The sequence below is a fragment of the Numida meleagris genome, chromosome 22 (assembly GCF_002078875.1).
Source record: "Numida meleagris isolate 19003 breed g44 Domestic line chromosome 22, NumMel1.0, whole genome shotgun sequence".
Classification (NCBI taxonomy): Eukaryota; Metazoa; Chordata; class Aves; order Galliformes; family Numididae; genus Numida; species Numida meleagris.
In genome coordinates, this window is record NC_034430.1 from 505493 (window position 1) to 522727 (window position 17235).

The following is a 17235-nucleotide window of genomic DNA, read 5'->3' on the forward strand; positions in this document are numbered from 1 at the left end:
TGGCTTTCTGTTTTCTCCACACCAACCACTTCTGGATTCTACAGGTCGTTTCTTCATCTAGTTCATAAACGAGGTTACAGAAATAGGAATCACTGGAGATGGGGAAAATAAACCAACGTGAATTTCACAGACTTCAATTACGAAAAGAAGCCTCTCCAAAACAAAAGACCTGTATTAAGCTAGAGACAGACCCTCCATGCATTAATATCCTCCTGCAAGACAAGATTTTCTCGTCCCTGCTCTTCCACGAGCCTGAAGGCTTGGCTACAAAGGAAAAGGCAACTAGACAAGGACAAGAAGCATTTACATCCCACTTTCAGGAACATGTAACAGCCAACTAGAAGTAACTTGCTCTTCTTCCAAGTTAGCATAAGTAGACAAGTTCTCTATTCAAAGAAGAAGAAAGATTATCTTCCCCAAATCTGCTGCCTGCTTACTGCACGACGAGATTAAGGAAACTTGTACTGCTGTGCTACCAAGTCAGAAACGGAGGACCCACTATCTGACAGCTCCTGCTCCGTTCTTTGACCTGTCCAAAGCACTTACCACTTCTGCAACCCCTGATTACCTTGCCCAGCTACTTCAAACACTAAATACAGCCCTACGCTTTATGACAAGAGCCAGTAGATGGCCAGGAGCACAAACTGGGTAGCAGACAATGACTGACAGCCAAGCCCCACAATATCGTGGGGTCTGAGATCATGGGATCCCAAAATAAACACGCTACAAGTATTGTAACACTTGTCATAAGACAGATTTCTAACTGTTCTTTTACAACCACCATTTTGCTGTTTGATGATACAACAGGTGGAGGGCTTAGCTGTTCCTCCTACTAAGACGCACCCAGCCTGACAGGTTTTTATTTTGTTAAAGCACACACACACAAGCTTCACAGCCATAATGGAGAACTTTCAAGTTCAGAATCATACCAGCAGCCTCAAAAGCCTCCAATATGTTTACCTCCTCCCCCCAAAGTACACACAGATTTCCTTCCGTAGGCCTTCGACTTACCTCTCCCATAGCCCGTCCTTCCAGAGCAAGCGCTTGAAAATCATGGTTCAGCTCATCCATAGAACGCACCTATTTACAGATGGGTAAGAAAAACACATGAGGAAATGCTTGTGATTTTTTTTTAACGATAATTATCATTTGCAGCATTTTTTTCTGATATAAACTGTGAGCTACACTATACTGCAGCACACAACAAGGCTACTGAGCTCCAAGCAATGTCTTACCTTTAAGATTCCCAGAAGAAAGAACTCTTAGCATTAGATTTATATATGCTCAAAAAAATGGCAAAAGGAGCAATTATTTTAAGACACAAAGTCTAACATAACTATCTTTGTCAAGTTTGTTTTAAAGAATAATCTTTCACCTTGCATTGCATCATTTCAGGAAAAGCAGTCAATGCATAAGGAAGCAAACCAGGACGATTTTCTTTCAAGCAAGATCAAGTAAGGACTTAACAAAAGCAGCAGACTTACAACAACACAAAAAACAGCACTAGAAATAAGAAGTAAATTCAACGAAATAGAACCATGAAAAACAGAAGGCAGGGGATGAAGAAAGGAGAGCACGCAAAGTCTTGAGATCATTTCTCAGTTATTATACCCTTATCAGTGCTTCAAACTGGAGGCAGAAGCTGAACCCAGGGCTGCAGAAGGACAACTCCTCACGGGGTCTCCTCCTTCCCAGGAGGTCAGCAATGTGTGTGACAGCCCCGCAGCACCACAGCCGTGCCAGGGAGCCAGGACTTACCAGCTCAGGCAAGGTGGGCAAGGCACAGGCAAGAGCAAGGCAGTCCTTCCCCACCTCTGCAGGGCAGCACACAAGTGTGAGGAAGGTGCTGGCGGGCGTGCTGGCCTCCTGCTCATCACTGCAAGGCCTACAGCCATACTGGAGCAGTTATGTAATTTTTCTGTTGCTGCTCTGGGTCATGATTAGATGAAAATGGCTTCAATTGGAACAGCAGAAAGCAGCGGTTTAGAACTGTTAGCTAAATCAATCAGTAACTGAAAATACAAGAATTTTATTTTTTTTTTTCTTATTTGCATCCCCAAATTTCTTCCAGGCAAGCTCCTGCAGCTGTAGCCATTGAGTATACGTGCAGAAGGAGGAGATAAAAACAAAACTATGGACTGGAGGATGAAGCACAGAAGTTCAGCCACGTGCTGGGATTCATGTTAACTTGCTGCCCGTCCCGGATAACACACCTGAATCAGAGCAGTGCCACAACAGCCACAAGCACTTAGGATGGCACACAAGCAATACTACACACCTCCTACTCTGTGTTTACCTAACCCTGCAACTCCACAGATCTGATAAAGGTTTCTGTTAGAGCAGTGGTAATAGTTTATACAGCATTTATTTAGGAGTACTCCACACACTGTCACTGCAGCCCTTTACAGGAGCTTTTCAGAATGCTGAAGACACGCAGTGTGCAGCCATCTCACCACTAAAGACTTGTGGACACCTCTAGGTGAAATGGACGAAGTCGGTATAACATCTGGTGGGCAACATAGCACAAAGGCTAAAAAACAGGCTTAGATGCTCACACACCATCAGTGCTGCACGCAGCCATACCACATTCACTGATCTGAAGCCTGAGTCTGGCTTCTGCTACTCCTGCCACTATTTCCAGCCCAGTGGAGTCAATACTTTGCTATGAGCATGCTTTGTTTCTATTTTAAGACAAGATTCAGTAGACCTCATCCAAGAATATCAGATACAAGGAAAGCAAAGTCCTCTCCAGTGTGAGTTCTGCTACTATTCTGTGACAATACTGCTTTGCAAAAGATTAATAGTATACTGTTAAATTGTATATTTCTGTAATTGGCAAATCCTCAATGCCCAGTCATGCAGAATCTGAGTTTAAAATCTCTTCTCTTATTATCATCTCCTAATTCAAAAGTATTTCCAGTTTTGCCTCAGCCTTGCCACCTCTTGCTGTGACCCATACACAGCTACAAATCCGTGCAGAAAAAGCAGGACTCCACCTTCCAGAAACCACAGCACTGGTTAACAACCAAGGTTTTGCTTTACTGCCAACTCCATTGCTGATCTGCCAGCTAATGCATCTCGGCTGCCTCATGTAAGAACAAATTCTGCAAAGCAGCTCAAGCTGAACTCATGGGAAACGCGACAACACGCAGAAATGCTATGCCACAAACGCTGAACAGCAGCACTTTATTATTTCGACGAGATATGTGAGGAGTAGAGAGGCCAAACAGAGACTCAGTAGGTGATGTTCATCACTCTCAGCGCTAAAGCAATGTCCCAGCAAACCACAGATGCAGCCACAGTGGCAATGCTCCAGGACTTGCAGCACAGTGCAAAGTGCTAATGTAGAAACAGAGGCTGCTTCCTGACGCTCTCCCCGCCCCAGCTTCACCAAAACAAATCAACTCCCACAGGTGGATGTCACACTATGGGAACCTAAAAACAAAGCTGCAACAAAGATAGAATCGTTACATTCCTAGCAGAAATCTGAGTAACTTTAAAGAGATGTTTCTATTTTGCTTTGATCATGTCCCAGCCCCAGTGGGGCACAAACATCCCTGGTGAGAGCCCCAGGCAGAACATGCAGCTAACTGCTGAACAGTAACTCTATTTCTTGTCTCAGTCCCTCTATTCTCCTTCTTTATGATACTCTGGAATGTTACAAGGTCTGTTGTACTCTTATCAAACGTAACTCATTTAAGAAAAATGCTAGAATCTGTATGTTTTATTTGCTCACATTAGATGTGAGAACATCTTTAGAAATTTCTTGTTCAAGTATTTTCCTGGAGTAGAAAAATGTTGTCATTTAGTGACAGCAATTCCAGCAGCACACAGACTGACTTCCATCCAAGCGTGCAGCCACACTCCCATCCTGGCCTGAATTCTCAGAAGAGAAGCCAGAGCTGGTGTAACTATTCACAACACCAACCTCTCCAGCATGGTCAAAGCCTTCAATGCAAGTTCATGACCTCCCACCAAAACTCACAACAATATAGCCATCCCAATGATTATGAATTCAAATCTTTTCTAAATCAGGTCCCTATGCCCAACTTACAGGTACTGGATGCCCAAGCTGCGTATAACCGCTGATCTGAGACCCTCTTCTTGGCCACACCATTCCTTTATCTTCACTGAGCATCTTATTGATTTGTTTGTAATACAGACTTGCTTATCATTCCATTTCCTAAGGCCATACTCGAACATCCTCTCCTCATTTTTCCACTTTTTTTTTTTTTAACATGAAGTAGCAATACCTCTTCATTTTCTTACATGAGGTGAACATGACATCACAGGATTCCTTTATTTCCATTCAAACAAGAATAAATACTTTCTCAAACAGCAAATCTTCCAACTGAAGCCATGACTGCTTACACCTTTGTGTTCCAGGTTATACTCTGAAATGGTAACTGCGATATAAATGGCCTCGTGCCTCACTGGGATCTATTCCCGTTAGCTCCTGCTGACCTACAACAAGCACAGACATGTAAGGCAGCACTACAGCAGTGCAGGCACTGGAAACAAGGAGGTCCATGGAGAAAGAACTTACGCACAGATCAGCATTAACGCATACAAGATTCGATTATCATAAAATGTAGTTCACCACTCAACTCCAGTTTTGAAAGAAATCCAGAAGACCAAGTGCCAAGATCAAGTGCAGCACAAGGAAGCAGTCCCTGCTGCCTTCACATGGCACAATAACCTGGCTCCTTGGAAGATGAGGTGATCTCGAGAAACACCAAGAATCACAGCAAGAGAAGTCAGCTGCCTGGAATCACAACTGCCTCAAAGCCAGCCAGCAACACAGACTTCTTCAAAAGCCCTCAGCTGCAGCCCTCAGCCTCTTCCAGGCACTCCACCCTGCAGAGCACAAGCAACATTTAACCAGCTGCACAGAACGGACCTCTCAACCCTCTTCTGAAGAGGGCTCACCCTCTGGTAAGGCAGAAAACCAGCACACTTGCTTTTGAAGCCTGCTTAACAACATGAAGGCCTCCGAGCTGTGTTTCAGAAGCGCTGTTTCTGAATGAGTTCCAAAGCGATCCCATTGCACAGGAGTGTGCCTCACCTTCATGCTGCGCTGCATACGCGCTCGGGAATCATGTAAATCTCCCCAAACTTAATGAGGATCTCATTCAAGGCAAGTCATTTCCACGCACGCTAATATAGGAATGTGTGTCACTGGAGCACACTGCAGCTCAGAGCCACTCTCCTGGTGCACGTTTCGATGCCGCATCTGCCCGCAAGCTGTGCCCATGGGCTGCGGCAAGGCCCAGGGCTGCTCAGTTCCACACTCTCTAAAGACCCTACATGCAATAAAGAGGCAGCTGTGTTACTTAGTACTCACTCTCTCTAGATCAGACCTCCAATTCTCATTTGCAGTTTCATGAATTAAAAAGAAAAAAAAAAAACCCAACAAACCAACACCTTGACTTACTCCGAGGCCAAGAAGAACTCAGGCCCTTTTGAGTTTCTATAGCACTGATCCCTACTGCCCATTTCAGAGAGGACAAGACAAAACAGAACATTTCCTGCTCTTACCTACTGCGGATTTCAACAGCACAAACCGATTTCTCTAGGTCTATGGTCACTTCCCAAACTCAGCCTCCCATGCAGCAGAAGAGCTTGTCGGCAACCCCGCATCAGACACATCACCGCAGATCTCCAGCCCCTCAAGCAGCAGGCAGCTGACCTGTGTCAGGCAGCCAGCACAAGCAGGACAATCACTTCTTTTTCTCTAAATTAGATTAAGTCTTGCAGTGATGAGGCCCTGTAATGACAGCAACTCAGAAGCAAACGTTTCCTCAATCTCAAAGCTACAGACACTTGTCCCTGCCCTAACTGGAGCACTTCTCTATTGCATCAACGTAGCAGAAATTGAGGGAGCAGCATTCCAAGAGCTAGAGGCAATTTGTGCCACGCTACAAACCCAAGCAAAGCACTTCTCCCCATCACTGAGCCCCTTAGAAACAAGCTGCCAGAGGTACAGCTTTTATAAAAAGAAAAAAAAAAAAAAGCAGTGCCAAAAAGCTGCAACCCTAGAAACGCGGGGAAACCTGGGGAAGCATCAGCTGCAGAGCAGCAGGCCCACAGAAAGGCGGCCATAAACACACCCGAAAGCCAAGCAACCCGACGGGGCACGCTGCACTGCTGGCACTCAGAACTCCTGTTAAATTTTACCTAGCAAACAACCAGGCCCACGGGGCTACATGGCACTTGTCAAAAGGAATTCTGCAGTCAGTTAAATTAACAGGAACTGCGGCCACAAACTGCCCTTACGATTACTAACCGGGGATTTGAAGGGCCTACCAAACTACACAATAGTGTATTTACCTTTTGGATTTTCAGTACCACAGTTTGCGTTCCATAAATTTGTTTCCCCCCAGAAGCGATAGCTACCGGCAAAGTAGCCCAATTGTAATTTTCAGTAAATATCAGTGTCCATAATCAGTCCTAATGCTGCACCTTATATTCAGCAAATACGGGTGCTACAGATTCCTAATGTGACCTTTACGCACAAATTCAAAGGGTAAAACTGTTCTGTATTTCATGATGTGCAGGTAACTCAGGGGATCGTTCACTTTTCTTATATATTAAGGAATCCCCGTTTATATTCAATTTATATTCACCTAGACAGATATGCTGCAAAACTATCAAAAGCTCCATTTCACCCTCAGTTACAATGAAGGGTCACAGCATTTCTTCTTCATTCTCACGCAAGCATCGTTTCCCAGTAAGAGGAAGAGGAGGCAGAATTAAACAAAAACCAGAGTGGAAAGAAAAACCAAACAAGGCCCTTTGGAGAATAGAAGATTTCTCTCTGAAAAATTCCCAGACAGAAACAAACTCTAAAAGCTTAAGGGAATTTATTTTTTTCTTATTTTTATGTAGCATGATCTTAATAAGACCAAATACCTGCATTTGTTAGCAGTAACAGGGATTGAAGAAAGTTTAAACTACCTATTCCTATTAAGCCAATTATGTTAAATTGGGTAACCAGTGCAAACGAGGAGGCTGCTTCTGCAAGCCTCAACTCCAGTTTCTCCACCTCCCCTCTCCCTAAAGCTGTGGCCCCATTTCAAAGGCTTCCCTTCTCCTTCCCCAGCACTTTCTTAAACCAGGACCTATCTCATCCCTATCTCATCCCTCTTCACCTTCTCCATGCATTACAGCATTTCTTCTCCCACTTCTCCATCTCCCCAGTTCTACCTCTGCCCGGGAAGCACAAAACCCTGTACACCATCTGCTAAACTGGGGCAGGACAGGCACTGCGAGGGCAGGATTGAGTTCTGTTGGGACACGTAAATGGCTGCTTTCAAGATGTCTTTGATCTACAGTAAATTACAGGGTCGAGTGCCAGCCAAGCAAACCAAGTGCAGGCTATCCCACGGACACTGCCATTAGAGACTCGGAGCGAAGATCTCAGAGCTTATCTTCCATCCATGGGAAATGCTTGTTCTTCAGCCTTTGCTGAGCAAGCCTGGAGGAAGTCCTCCAAAAAATGTTAAGCTAACAAACCAGCTTCTTCCCTGTAACCCGACTGTTAGTTTTGCTTTTCTGCTCCTGCAGAGTAATGCAGGAAATCACATTACTGCTACAGTATCAGGAGAGGTTAAAATGCTACGATTTCACAGCTCCTAAGACAAATAGCACCTGTTTGTTTCTGTGAAAAGACAAGAAATGGGATTCCAAGCTCTCACTTGTCCGCACAAGCACACTGCAGGTGCTCACGTAAAGCACCTCAAGAGCGTGACTACTTCCTGGATATTAATTTAATTAACGTGTATGCCTGAATAGGCAAGCATCTTGCAAAGCTTCCGTTCATTAAGCCTTTAGATTTTAAGTCTTGCTCAATTTATAACGGGGGAAAAATACACCTTTATTTTCTGGGAAAACATTCCTCAGAAAAGTAAACATTGCTGCAAGAACTTCAATATTAAGGCAGTAAGGACAAGAAACAAAAACATTCGGGCTACTGCCCCAATCGTTCTCAGAATGGAGAAAGGGAAGGAAAAAAAAAAGGTAACTTCAACAGCTTGAATACCTTGTAGCACTGATTTATACAGTTACAAGTTGCTAAAGCCTTTTGAAGTAACTATCACTAAGGGTTTACAAATTTCAGATGGAAATAAATGCCTCACTCAGCTGTGGGAGACTGTGTGTGTTCTCTGGTTTGAACAGCTCACATAGCATGTTATTTAAAAGAATAAATCTGCTCTGCATGCATGCACACTATATATAGTATCTGGGGGGGGGGGAAGTATTTACCAGCTGACAATAAGAAAAGCACCACACTTTCAACAACAGGCTTTCCACTAACAACTAGATCCAGGGTTAAAATACGTTGTTCCATCAACCGATTACAGCACTATTTTTAGTCCCCTCCCGTAACAATAGTCAGTAAAGAAAGAATGCGAAGTCACAAGTATTAGGTGGGATTAGGTGGTTTAACTACTATTTTTGTAGTACAGGATTCATCGTTAGAATTGCTACTACCATTAGCATTGGAAGCAAAAAGCTATTGAAATTACGGATTGGCTAATGCTTCACGTGGCACGTAGCCAAGATGATTAATGATTCAGGGTACAGAAATAAATGCAAGAAAGGCAGCCTTTCAGCATGGCGCAGCTTAGTTAGCTAATTATGTTTTTCCTCAGATTTTATTCACCGAGGGAAGCGCTTCATTAATATGGAATTTAGGTTAACCTGGGATGTCTTGGGTACGTGTCATTGGGGCACAACTTTTCAAAATGCTGGATTACAGAAGCAGCAGCCTTAACTTTGCCCCACGGGAGCTGGTAACACTTGGGGAAATCATCCCCTGCCTCCCAGTGCGTGCCTGGATCAGTGCCCTCGTGCAAGCACTCCTGGCTCTGCAAAGAACTGACCTGTGTGACCCCTGCGAGCTTCTTCCTTTCACTCTCACCTCTACTCTGACCTTCACAGGCTTAAGTTCAGAGGGGGAAAGGTGTAAACAAGGGACCCAGCAAAGCCTCTGTTCAGTGGCAAGCTCAGCACTGCCACCAGGAACAGATGCAGGTGGCTTCTAGCTGCACAGGCCGCTTGCAGCAGGGTGAGGAACTAGTTCTGGGGTTTAAAAATCAGCTGAGTTTTAACCCAGGACAGGATGGGGGAAGTACAACACAAGCAGCACAGCCAGATGCTCCCAGTAAAAACAACTGCTCTAGAACAAGAGTTACCCCTAACAAAGGAAGAGGAGTAATGCAATATCTTAGAACAGATCACTTGACAAGAGGGAATGCAGCATCACATGATATCCGCAAACAAAGCAGAGTTTGTTCTTTACAGACCCATAATAAGATCATCATTCAGAGAAGACAGCTTTAAAATCGTTGCAAGAATCACCGCACTCAGTGCTCTGGAACAGCTTTGTTAAGATTTCCGATCAACAGTCAATCTGAATCACCTAAGTTTACAACTAAGACACAGCTGTGGGTGGATTATATGGCTTTTTCCTTCTGTGAAGTCCCTCTTCAGTAAAAGGCACTCATTTACAGAAATGCCAAGTGCATCACAACCTGTTGTGCAGAAGCCCAGGCAGGCCACACCAACTCAAACCACGAGAGAGCTGGTAAGTGGAAACCAGAGGGAAGAAAATGAGTAGAAGCTTGTCATGATTTCAAAGCTGCACCCTGATAAAGCTCTATTCAAAGCACACTTGGGCACAATACCTTAACTGAAATACCTAGAGTCTTACTGAAGTATTGAAATTTGCAAATTCAATAGTGCAAAGGGATTTTGCAGACTACAAAGATGACATACCACTGAGAAATCCCAAAGCAAGAGCACTAAGTTGCTCAGCTACAGCCAGACACCTTGCAATTGACTGCCAAGGACAGCAAGATCTTTAAGAATTTGTTCCCTTTGAATCTCATGTGACTTGCCTAAGATTTCAGGTTGCTTCCCTCCCTCATCTATACTAAGGATTTCCAAACGGCTGGTTTGAAACATCCAGCTTGGCCACCTATTCACTTCCCTTCTATCCTACCAGGAGTTTCCAAGAGGAAGCATGTAAAGAGAAAACTCAGTTAAATGTTCTGAATCCTCTCCTCCAAGGCATCCCTCTCTTCCTTATTACAGAGAAATTCCTGTGAAACAAATCACATAAACTAGCCACTTCATTTCAGCGACGAATTATGTTCTAACTTACCTAGGTATCAAAGCAGCACAGTCACTTCAGTGTTAACGTAAGAGAAGGCCTAACTAGTTCACCACCATACATGGAAGTACCCTTGAAGGTATAACAGCTTTAATGAAACACACACGAGAAAGTGTTTCAGCCATACATTATATCACACGCTGTATGTGACTTCCAACTTTCTCCCTACCTTCAGCTAATCATCCAGATTATCTAGACCACAATGTTAATTTCCACAGGCAGATGAAGAAATCTCTCTCCTAAAACTCCTCAAGAGTTTACTAATAAGTAAATGGGATTTCACTTTGGACGAATCGCTACAGCTTCCTCAGTTTTCAGCATCATTTTAGAGAACCCTGTCATGACCTGGAGGCAACTCGAGGTAATGGTGCCAGCCAACAGGCTCCAGTGCTGAACGACACCAAAGGCAGACACTGCCCCAGCACCACACACCACCCAGGGCAGCTGTGCTCAGGAAGGGCAGCTGCCCACAGCATCACCTTCTGTCTCCACCTGAATGCCGCTTCTCAGTTAAAAAGTTGCAGTCACATTGCCAAAGGGCAAAACTGAGCATAAAACCCAATTCCAGCCCCAATGCTCTCATTATTCTTCACCGACTATATGTGAAAAATTCCACACATTCAAGACGACCATCCCTGCAGAGCTCTATTATCTCAAGTTATTAATTAAACATGCTCTCAAAGAAAGTAAATCCCTCAAATCATTTGCTTCTACTAAGTAACTCCCATCTTACTCTAGCTGCAATTCAGACAGTATATCCATTTACTGCAATTCACAAGAGATCACCACCAGACAAACTGTGCCCCAGTTCAAGAACATCCATGCACACAACAAGCCCCAAGAGACCCCATCCAAGAAAACCCACCCAATTTTCCTGAAAACCCACTCAGTATTGTTAACTGCTCCTAGAAGAGTAGCTCAACTGTCTCAACTGTCTCCTATTTCCCTTGGGAGCAGTAGGTGACTGTGTGGATTTGTAACGAGATATACAACCTTCCACAAGCAAGTCAAATCCCACCTAGGTCCTCAGTCATGAGCAATCATCTTATACCTCTTCACTCAAATACATGAAGATCAGATCTGCATCTGTTTCCTGCAGGACAAACAGCATAAAAACACTTTAGTGCAGCTAGTCCAGCAGCTGCCCTAGCAGCCTCAAGAACACTGATGCACTGAAAATGAACTACAGCTAAAACCCACTTCGGTTTGTACTGGTGGACACTGACACTCAACTTTATCTTGCTTCTTTTTGGAGATAGTGTATGAATGTAAGTCTGCAGTCAAGACTTGGATGACAGAAGTGTCCTCCATGTAAATATGATTAAACAAATGTTTGTAGCTGCAGGCAGATGGAAGTTTGTTTGGAAGTTCAGAAATTCAAATCTAGGAAAAAAAAAGTCTAATTTCAACATTACCTCTTTGTTCTTGCAGACACTGGAGAATTCATAATATACACTATCTTAAAAGAGGGAATATCTTTAATACTGTAACATACCAAATGACAGTAGTATCTTCAACTGCTTAATTCTATATTGCTATTTAACTTCCCCTCCTGCCTCCCTTCTTATGGAAGAGAAAAATGTGAAGGGAAGAGAATTTTTGTTAGTTAAAATGTAAAGAACAGCTGGTATTTTCTTCCTGCTCACAACAAGAGGACACTATCTATATCCTTGGGAGATGAAAAATGTTTTGTTTTTTCCCCGTTAAAGCCATTCACACCTCAATTCTCAGAGCTGCTAGTAAAAGGATAAACAAAAGACAGAGAAGCAGACAGCACAATAAAAAACAGAAAGGTAGCATAAATAAATTCTGACTCTCAAGCGCTTACTAACACACGACAAAACACTCTCATTTGCTGAAATCACTGGAGTATTAACATCAACAGACAGGGATAGACACCTGTCTACACACAGAACAAAAAAGAAATTGGGATTCAACAATTAAGAAAATCCCCCTACCCTTAATTACGATCTCCTCAGCTCTAGGCAAACATTAACCTATATTATCCTATAATTAATTTTTCTAACTTTCCATTATCTTTCAGCTACCGCTACGATTCAAGGCAACAAGAAGGGCTCTTGTGGCACTGTGGTTGAAAGTTTAAAACCAAGTATCCAGCAATACAAGTGTGTCACAGCAAAAAAAATCAAGAGCTTACAGACATCCAGAAGGATGCCCCACCTCTCACCACTTCCTTCCACTTCGGCTCTTGCAGGACAAATTCAGTTCTACCCTGGTTAAGCCCAAACTGAATTAAACCATTTTGTATGCATAAGACTGGTTCTTGCTCCAAGGAATCTATAATTCATGAAACAGATGCAGGGATGGCCAAAAAGTCAAAAGAAATGGCAGTGTTAGGATTACATATATCCTGCATTGTTTCCCATGAGTAAAAACCCAAGGCAATAAGAGAACCATGGGGAAAAAAAGTGCTTGGGAAAGACTGAAGCAAAAATATACAGTTAAAGAGCTCTATCACTGGAGCATACAGACAGCAGAAAATAAAAAAGCTTACTGTCCCATCTCAGAGCTGACTTTAAAGAAATTAAATATAAAGATTGGTTTAAGGACTGACTATGAATGCAAAACACCAGAACTGAATGACAAGTACAGTGCAGCTGATGTAAAACCACCTGAAAGAAGAACAGATAAGGTTTCATTCTAACTACATCATGGAGGGTATTTCTTAAGCATCAGGTCCCAGAACACATGTGGGGAAAAAAAAGCATCATACACATTCATAACAGCTGGAACTTCACCTTGCAGGTATATTTCAACCATACAGTCTTCCCAGAAGTGTTCTTCCTTCAAAGATTATGCACGTCATTTTTTTTTTTTTAAGTTTCCTTTCCCTTGGTAAAAACTAACCAGTTTTCTCAAGTAAGTGGTACAAGTAGTCACGTCACTTCATTCAAGAACTTTCTGAAGAAAATCAAGATGAGAAAAAGCAGCACATCAGCTGACATCAGGCCACATCCCTGCAACAGGTGGGGCTCTCTGACATGAAGTCTTCAAGTTATTAAGAAGTGCAGTAAAAAACGTCCCAACACCAGTGCCATTTTTAATGCCTGCAGGTCCACCCCCTCCAAAGAGTTTTCTTGGTTTTGCTTTTAGCGGTTTTCAGAGACATGAAGATAGAAGTATGAGCTGAAGGAAAACAGGATTAACAATTTTATGACACATCTTTTGACTTATAAAACCATCTCCACATAAATATGCAAACAACAGCATTCCCTGCCTAAACATCTCCACAACAGGCCAACCACACGACAACTTCTATTTAAAAACTTCGAAGTTAAAGCCACTGCGTAAGAAATGTTTGCTTACTGCTTCTTATACTACTTCAAGTGCATTAAAATCTCTTCCATCTGCGCCTCTCAAAGTAAATCACTAACTATATTTAGTGACTCAAAGCTTAGGTAGCTAACATAAAACTACATTTCTACATGGTTATCCCTAAATATTACGCTCCACAGAAGGGAATAACTCCAATATTGTTCTAGCAGCTTATTTCATATGGCAGTACTTAACACGATTTTTCTTACAAAACAAATTAACAGGGCACTCGGGTTTTCTTTTCTACTGATGTACACGCTGACTTCAGTGAGGTTGCAAAATTCACTGCAACGTTTGCTTTCAAAGGGCAGAGATGACAACACATCCCCTGGGGAGACGCAGCACAGGAACAAGGGCTTGATCATTCTTATTTTAAAAATTAGAGGCAGGAGATATTAATAAAGGTTGCGCAAGCTTTGTGTCTGCTGCTCTGAATAGATCTGTGGGAATCATACATTTTAACAACGTGCCCACACCTAAGCTCTGCTCCCATGCCTCCCTTAGTATAGGAAGCATGTCTCCTTAGCTCACTACTGTATTTGACGAGTTACTTACAGGTCACAGTCAGCAAGCTACAGTGAGTCATACACCCATTTCAGTCGCAGCACATCTGATAATGCAATAACTGAAAAGCCTTCTAGTAAACACTACTACTAAGTTATGTTTTGGCCTACTACCCCTTCAGAATTGTTAAGCCACTGGAAGGAGTTAGCTGCATTTGTAGAAGTACTGTTCCTCATGTTCTTAACGATGTCTTCTTCCCAGATCAGCTAAGCATATTAATAGCACTTTCCCCATCCAAACATTAAAAAAAAAGAAAAAACCCAACAACCAACCTCAGAACAAATAAGCAAGAAATGCAGGAAAGCACACATCACAAGCAACTTCCATAACTGTGTTCTTCAATATTGGGAATGGTAAAAGCTCAACCTACACGCATTGGCAGTTTTGTAATACCATTACATAAGAATTATTTAACTACAGCAACAGATTTGAAAAGCAGCAGCAGCCACCACTAAACTGGTTCACACATAGACAGGGAAAAAAAAAGATCAATAAATGGAATGGTAACTTCTGCAAACACACATTTGACTGTCAGAGAGCAGATTGGGATTTCAACACCCCTGAGAACTGAAACGTTTCAGTTTATAGCTAGCAAGGCCCTGCAATCCTGGAAAGAGAAAACAAGCAGGACTGCTGGCATTCCAACCATTAAAAACAAAACATCTTAAGCTTTAAACAATGTCATTAAAAGCATCTATCACAAGCCCGACGCGCTCACGTGTTCAGTTTGGAAACATTTCTTTACCTGATGTTCTGCATGAATGTTATCCCCAGTAGGCCAGCGATGTTTGCTGTTATTATAGCCGCCTCCACCACTTCCTCCTCCCCCAAGCTGCTCACCATGCTGCCTCTGAAAGAAGTAATCCACCATGGCGTCGTCCTGGGAGCGGCCTGCAACTCCTATGGATCCAGGAACAGGACTGGAGTGCGTCCCTGCTGCAAGCGCCTGGTTTGCAGCTGGCTGTGGCTGAGCCTGGGACCCTGTTCCAGATGTCAATACAACAGGCATGTTGGGATTAGCTGTATCTTGAGCGTGCTGTTTCAGGTGGGGGCTGAACGAGTCCTGCCAGAGCACTGCTTTTCTCTTCAACACACACGCAACGCTCATTCCACCAACACCTACGGGGCGAGGGCAGGGAGGCGAGACAGAGAGAAAGGGAGAAGGAAAAGGGAAGGTTAAATCCTTCGAGCTTCAGCTCTGTGCATTCAGTAACACACCCCTCTGATGTGGGAAGCATCACGATGCCGAGTCCAATTCCTCGTAACGGTCATTTGCTCTATTAACTTTGCAGCTAAAACACCATGCAGAAATGCACGCCGGCCCCAAATCCCACGTTCTGTGCTGCCGAGCGTTATCAGCGTGTGTGAGATTCACGTAAGGCACCCGTTACACTGACATCAGAACGCCTATTTATGGAAAGGACAAAACAGCCCAAGTGCTGCTGCAGAAAACCACTAGAAAGAAATGCCCCCAAGAACACAGAGCAACACAGATTCTACCATCAGTGCCTGCCACGCTTGTTTACAGCTCCCAGATCACAAGGCGGATCTTCCAGCAGCACCCAAGTGCCGCTGCGCTACCGTGCACTCGCACAAAACATCAAAGCTCCAAATGCAAGCTGAAAACACTGGATTTCTGCTTAACGAGGTTGCAAATGCGCCATGCACCGTCCTGCTAACTCCGAAGTTTCAGCTGTACACAGCTCATTGGTAGCTGCACTGCCAGGGAAATCTACCTCTTTTGGGGGGAGGTCTAGACAAATCTCAGGCAAGACTCAGTAAAAGCACTCCCAGTTTCTGCACCGGCAGCTCCCGCTCCCAGAAGCTTCCTCTTTCATCTAACACAGACGAGGCAGCACTAAACAAGCGAGAAAACTTGGCAAAGGAGACATTTTGAAAGGGAGCAAAGGGGAAAGGAGCATTGTGGGTAGTTCAAGTTTAGTTCCAAGATGTGTTTTTATAGAAATGCCGTGTTAAATGTAGCGGACAGCTGAATACTGTCATTCAAAGCACACAGAGCATCAGAAATATGTTAAGTCACCTACACAACACACATTCATTAGCTACCAGCAGCTGCAAGGCTCTGCTGCAAGCAGCCAGTGGCTGCTAGGACCCCGCTAACTCCCAAACTCTTCCTAAAAGCATGCAATAAACCTTTTCCATGTAAACAGTTCCCTGCAAAGAGTTACACATGTACAAAGAAAGACAGAACAGTCGGGAGGATCGGGGAGAACGCTGCCACAAAGCACTCGAAGCAGACAGCTTTCCTTTTCCCCAGACCAAAATACAGCATGTAAATAAGGCCCTCCGTGTTATCATTACCAGTGAAATAGTTTAGATTACAAGGCTTTGAGCAGCCAGCTGAACTTCAGAGGCATCACCGAGCAAATTTCAAGCACAAGCAGCAAGGTCTCTTAGTAAGGCAGCCACGGCTCTACCTTTCCTATAGACAAAACCACTCTAAAAACTACAGGCAGCGTTAAAACATGAAGCTGGTGGCCGAGGAACACCTCAACAAGTTAAACTGAGAGCTGGACAGGAGTTCTTTGTTGTTGTTGTTGGTTTGGGTGGTGGTTTTTTTTCAGAAAGCTAGACTGGAAATTCAAGCTCTCATTGTTCAAGAGCTGCGTGGCCTAAGAAAAGTTATAAGGTGAAAGCGTGCGTTTCCTGTAAAACCTGCAGGAAGTGGGAAAATTGATAACCAACCCCACTGCTTAAAACAGCATTAAAACACCGATGGTAAATGCCACCCTCACCCCACCGCCCTCACTCTTCATAAAGGAAATTCCTTACTCATGATCTGTGAAAGGAAATCTCTGCTCTGAGCAAAGTTATTAAACACGGAACAAAACAAACAAACAAAAAACAAAGGAGGAAAAAAAAAAAATCAAACAAACGAAAATACCAACAAGTACTTCCCAGGTTGGGGAGCAAAAAAAAAAAAAAAAAAAAGCGGGATTCTTCTCTAACAACCACCAAGTCTGTAATTAAAAATGGCCAAACGGCACTGATGCAAAGAGAGAAAAACAAGGAGAGGATAAAAAAAAAACAAAACACAACACACACACACAAACAGGGCCACAGCACGCAGCCAAAGTACTGTCCGCATTGTCCTCCCCCCCGGCTCCAGGCCCTGTGCCCCCCCTCCGTCACGGACC

General features: G+C 43.6%; 1 protein-coding gene across 9 annotated transcripts in view; it reads right to left on the reverse strand.

Annotated features, from left to right (window-relative positions):
• The window catches only part of PUM1 (pumilio RNA binding family member 1), a 68316-nt gene that overhangs the window by 50162 nt on the left and 919 nt on the right, over positions 1-17235 (reverse strand). For 7 of the 9 annotated variants that reach the window (XM_021375203.1, XM_021375196.1, XM_021375194.1 and 4 more), the window contains exons 2-3: positions 14823-15196; positions 1012-1080 (exon numbers count right to left, since the gene is read on the reverse strand). In XM_021375203.1, coding sequence (XP_021230878.1) covers positions 1012-1080; positions 14823-15185 — 432 coding nt within the window. In that variant the 5' untranslated portion in view covers positions 15186-15196. The remainder of the gene's footprint in view (positions 1-1011; positions 1081-14822; positions 15197-17235) is intronic. The other 2 variants (XM_021375202.1, XM_021375201.1) reach the window with 1 other exon arrangement.